At 31.2% G+C, this 5,594-nt stretch overlaps 1 protein-coding gene across 1 annotated transcript; it reads right to left on the bottom strand.

The window, feature by feature from the left end:
- Window positions 1–3,507: 3,507 nt before the first annotated feature.
- Window positions 3,508–5,126, bottom strand: LOC111423301 (odorant receptor 67c-like). Its single transcript, XM_071195427.1, has 6 exons — window positions 4,859–5,126; window positions 4,242–4,797; window positions 4,087–4,186; window positions 3,947–4,036; window positions 3,733–3,888; window positions 3,508–3,682 (listed from the first exon to the last, which is right to left on the bottom strand). Exons 1-6 carry the CDS (start codon window positions 5,010–5,012, stop codon window positions 3,617–3,619), a joined length of 1,122 nt encoding a protein of 373 aa, XP_071051528.1. The 5' UTR covers window positions 5,013–5,126; the 3' UTR covers window positions 3,508–3,616.
- Between the last annotated feature and the right edge of the window lie 468 nt (window positions 5,127–5,594).

The following is a 5,594-nucleotide window of genomic DNA, read 5'->3' as shown; positions in this document are numbered from 1 at the left end:
TAATTTTTGAGAAAAAAATTAATAAAGCAAACACTGCCCCTTAAACAACGGGGTTATCGATCAAAAGTTGGAATGAATTTTTAATGAAAAAAATCTTAGTAGGCGTAAAATCTCAGTGTTTTTCGGTTTTTCTCCAACTTGCAGATGACCAGGTTATTATTGCCCAAGACAAATATGATATTGAGTACACAACTCGAAATATCAAAGAAGAATACGAAAAATAGGACCTCATGAATAAATATAACAAAAACGAAAGGTATATGTTTGAGGGGAATAACTTTGATGATTTGGAGATATCCGAGAATGAAAACATCGGGAAATGTGATAAATATAAAATCTTGAAACTAAATATATTTATATATTAAGTACTATTGTAAAATAAGAAGCTTAAGATCATGCGGAATATCGAGAAAACAACGAGTAACAAACGAGAACTTGTTACTTGTAACAAATATCAAAGAAACAATTATAGAAGATATTACGAAAAAACAGCTGATATGATACGGCCACGGTACAACGAATGCCAAAGGTAGATGGACAAGTATTTTTATATTCTTACCATTTCTTGTAGTACACATAGAACTTTTTGTCTTCATTCCTAATGAGTGCCTAATATAGTCCCTGGGACTATAATTGGTATAACTTTTGTATGCATAATGTTATTATAAAAGATTCATTTAATTTTGAATTGGTCACTGATTTGGACATAGAGAGGATTATTCGCTCAATAAGAAGCAATGCTGCAGGACTTGATGTGTTAAGCATTAGAATGATCAACTATTGTTGCCCACACATAATTCCTCAAATAAAAGATGTTGTTAACTCCGGCATATCAAATTGTCAATTTCCTAACGTTTGGAAAAAGGCGAAAGTGATTCCGTTGCAAAAAAAGGAATCCTGATTCCTTTGCTGACCTACGTCCAATCAGCATCTTACCGGTGTTGTCCAAGGTGTTGGAGAAGATTATGTGTGAGCAATTAAGGGAGTTTGTTTATAGAAATGAATTATTACCTGAGGTGCAATCTGGCTTCAGGTCGGGACATAGCTGCACAACCGCATTGTTGAACATTGTGGATGACATTCTGAGGGCATCTGATAATGGAAAGGTAACTGTGCTGTGCTTGCTTGACTATTCTAAAGCCTTTGATAGAATGAATCACAAAATGTTGTTTTCAATACTAAATCATATAGGGTTGAGTCAACAAGCAATAAGTCTCCTGATAGATTATTTATCATATAGGGAGCAACAAGTAACAGTAAATGATTGCCTTTGAGATACTGTATTGGTAAGAGTCGGATGCCCACAGGGATCAATATTATCCCCTCTATTGTTTAACATCTATACAAGCCATTTTAAAAATATACTGCGGTATTACACAGCCCATTGGTATGCGGATGATACGCAGATTTACTATTCGTTCTCAGAGTCGGAGGTGGACGCCGCATGTGCCAGAATTAATGATGATTTGAAACGACTGAAACGTCTTTTGTGGGTTGACGCGTAAGCCATGTCCATCAGAAAGCTGATGGACATGGCTTACGCGTCAACCCACAAAAGGCAGAACTGATGCTGTTTGGCCCAAAATCACTTAAACAACGATTAATAAACAAAATTAACATTAAAATTAACAACGACCAGTTAGTATTTAGTAAGTCTGTGAAAAACTTAGGTGTAATATTAGATGAAATTTAAAATTTGATTTGCACATTAATAAATGCCTGCAGAAGACCTGTGGCTCACTAAAACTTATTTATTCCAATCGGGCGTACATAAATAAAGCAACTAAGCGATTACTATGTGATAGCATAGTGTTATCACATTTCAATTATGCTGACGTCTATTGTTTGGGTTGAGGCGAAGGGATCATGTAAGTTATAAACTGTCGGAAATAAGCTGGTTAAATATGCAGTCGAGACTGCATACTTGTTTAGCAAAAATTTTTTTCGCTCCGATGTGCACAATCTTAATTTAAGATTTAAGGGAACGCTAACACCGCCTTTACACAGAACAGAATTTTTTAAGAACAGCTTTACCCACCAAATTTATAAAATATTTAAGGAGTTGATTGTAAAGATTGGGACGTGCTCTTCGGTGGGGCGGTTTAGAAGGGAAATAAAAATAATACTAATGCAGGGTCCAGAGAGTTTGTAGGGATGGAGTAGGAGCGGCGGGGTATAGTTTGTGTTTTTCTCGTTTGTTTTGCGGTATTTGACTATTAACTTTAATATTTGCTTGAATTAGATGGTGTACTCTCGTGTGATTGTTTGATTGTATGTCTAATGGGTTAGTGGAAGAACGGCGTCAGCCGAACTAGTCCATATTTTTTTTCACTGTTTTCTTTTTTTTTATATATTTGTTATATCTTTTATTATTATTTTCTACAATATTTCTTTTTAGTTTAATCATTATAGATTTTATTTTAAAATTCTTTGTATTTGTGCGCTCAATAAAGATTATTTTTATTATTATTATTATATTAGAAATTTGGAATATCTTCTATGAGATTTTTGTAACTCACTGTATTCTCAAATTAGACGCAGGGATGTAGAAACGACTTATTTTAATCCTTAGATATTTCTGGCAGTAAAGATAAAACGGTATTTCTCAACCTTCAAGAAGTGCAGTAGCCTAGGACTACTTTAGATAATTCAAAAATCTTTTTTGACACTTTTTCCGCTAGATCACGTCCAGATTTTGCCGCATTACTAGTAGTGAAAAGGGATTTGTATTTCTCAACCTTACAAAACGTAGCATTTTGAGGTTGTTCTAGAAATTTCAAATATCCTAGTTAATATCTTGTTAATATCTTTACAGCGTTACCGCATCCTTAATGTAGTAGAAGTGGTAGATAGGCGATGCCGTTTTACATTTTTGCCGTTTCTAAAAGTATACATAGAATTATCGTTCTAAGCCTTCTTAGAGTGTAGCACCCTAGTATTACATTACCGTAAGTTATTCTGTGATATTACATATGTGTATCTGCTTATCTTCCTCTGCTTGTGCTAATATTTGGAACATATATTAGAGCATATATAACCTGATTATAAACATTTTTTATAAGCCTAAAAAGTTTTTCTCTAATTCTAAATCATTTTGGAGCAAAATTTGTCATTAACAACACATTTTGTATAAAAACATTTAAACCTCGAATCTTAACATTTGCTACCTAACTTCAAACACTTATAAGCTAAGAATGGTTTTATTTTTCAATTCTAACCCGTCTTCTAATCCTTCTTTATAAAAGCCAATAATTTGAAATCAATGACTTTTTTAATATTTTACACAACTTGACCATGAACATTTTTCAAGATGAAGAAGAAAAAGAGTATGTGGTGTAACATGAAAGAAGATTTCTTAAGGATATAGTTGAAAAAAGTGGCCAAAAATAAGTAGTCTATCCATTTAATTAAAATACATATATTACACAATGTGTTTCAATTAATTCTAATTCTAAGTAACGCTGTTCATCATTTATTTTTGCCATGTTATTTTATGGTGATTAAATTTTTTTGATGTTGAATAAACCATTTAAACGTTAATTAAATGTTTAACATGTGTTGTTTTTATAGTATTAATAATAATAACAATAAGTGCCATTTTAATTTTAAATAAAATTCAAAAATTATTATTTTTCTTTATTGCTAGTAATGAATTAATGAAAAGATAGACCTTCTTTAATTCCTAAAAGAAATCTTTATATTACTTTTTTACTATTATAATAATTTAGATACTTGTACTGCTGCAGCATGGGACATTTCACCAAATAAGGGGACTCGTATGGTGAATGGATGTTGGCTCAAATAAAGTAAAGTCAACACTTGTTTCCGTGTCACCACATCTGCATCACACCAGTTCAAATTATACACAGCGTTCGCAACACTGTCACCCTAATTAAAAATAAAAATTATTCAAAATTTTTTAAAATGATTTATTCATTATTCATACCGCTGTTGTAAGTTTTTGTCCCATTGCATGACTTAAAAATAATCCAAACCAAGTTGCTATTGCGCTGGCTAAACTTGCTATATCTTTTCCCTAAAAAATATCATATTGATTATAATATATTATTAAATTAATATTTAAACCATAAAAAAAGATGTAGTAGACAGAGTTAAAATACATAAAGCAAACAGTTTTTGAGGCACAATTAAGTTGGTGTAGACATCATTACTGAATTGAAACATCCTAAAATAAGTAATTTATTTATTTGTTTATCAAGGCATTTTTAAGACGACGATACCTGAATATATCTTGATGATACATGATAATAGGCCGGAGCATTCTAAAATTTCTTTCCTTGTTTCTGGTTAATGTTATGCCATCAATCTTCTCATTGAGGTGTTCAATACGTATAATCAATAATTGCAACGAATAACAATACATCACTGTCGTAACGAATATAATATTCGTTAAAATTTCTATTGTGTATATTTGAAACAATAACAATAAAGTCATATTCAACGGTTTCAGTTGAAATGGTACATAATAAACCAATATTAAACAATGTTTAATTGTTTTAAATGTAGCACAATTATCGTCCAACAAGGTAAAATATGTTACGACATATGCAATGAAGTATGCACTCCAATGGATAATTTTCAATACATTTTTAATTTTTCTTTCAACAACTTCCAATCCTTGCGGAGTACCAAATTGATTAAAATCACTTAAGAAGTTAATCATTTCAAACATTTTATTACGATATTGCAATGCTTGGATACAACCAGACATGATTAGCGCTCCCGTCATAACATATTGCATGTGAAACAAACATTTTGAAAAATTCGCCTGGTAATCTCAAAATTAAAGAAAATTATTTCTCTTCTTTTAAACACACAATTTTTAGATATTACTTACTCATAAATTCTACTAGCAAGGGATAAAATGCCCAAATCGTATTCAGAGCAACCAAAATTATTGCCCCGATCCCAATATACCAGTGATTGGAGGGCCAACAGTAATATTTCTGGAATTTTTTTTTTATAACGTAAAAACCAAGAGTTGTCGACATTTTGTAGTAACTACACTGACTGAATTGAACGATTGTCTTATTTTATTAATGTGCAGTTATGAAAGGACATTTCAAAGCAATTAAGGGTAATTATAATACAATAAAATTGTCGTTATACAGGGTGTTTCAGGTTTTTGTAGCAGAACTTTAACAGTCGATAGATCTTTTAAAATTAATACAAAAACTTCATATAGACATAGGTCGACAAACGCTTTGTTTTGAAGATACAAGGTGTTCAAATTAAATGTTTAAATTGATTTTTATTTAATATTACACGTGTATTTCAACCGATTCTATTCAAATTTGGTATACGGAAGTTTTTTGGCATGAGAAAGACGATTATAGAGTCCGTTCTACTATAGCAAGTAGAGGGCGCTCTGTAACGTATTGTTTACGGATTAAAATAACAATAACTTTTCTGACAGTATACTTTTTGAATAAAAGTTCTTATTCTCTGTACTTTTTTAAGCAAAAAGGGTACTCTTATCAAAATGCTAGAGATGATATTTAAAACAATGTGTGCCATGGAAACAAAGTAGCTAAATTAACTAACGTTTTAAGAAAAAAATTAAAGAAATTATT

Source organism: Onthophagus taurus, chromosome 3, assembly GCF_036711975.1.
Source record: "Onthophagus taurus isolate NC chromosome 3, IU_Otau_3.0, whole genome shotgun sequence".
Taxonomy (NCBI): Eukaryota; Metazoa; Arthropoda; class Insecta; order Coleoptera; family Scarabaeidae; genus Onthophagus; species Onthophagus taurus.
The sequence above is the reverse complement of the archived record's forward strand: the minus strand, read 5'-3'. Positions and strand labels throughout refer to the sequence as shown.

What these genes read in the sequence shown, in the direction of transcription:
- LOC111423301 (XM_071195427.1), bottom strand. Translation starts at nt 5,012, where the DNA reads ATGTCGACAACTCTTGGTTTTTACGTTATAAAAAAAAAATTCCAGAAA. An exon ending in TATCATCAAGATATATTCAG is followed by an intron (nt 4,187 to 4,241) that starts GTATCGTCGTCT and finishes TACTTATTTTAG; the next exon opens with GATGTTTCAATTCAGTAATG. An exon ending in CTACTACATCTTTTTTTATG is followed by an intron (nt 4,037 to 4,086) that starts GTTTAAATATTA and finishes GATATTTTTTAG; the next exon opens with GGAAAAGATATAGCAAGTTT.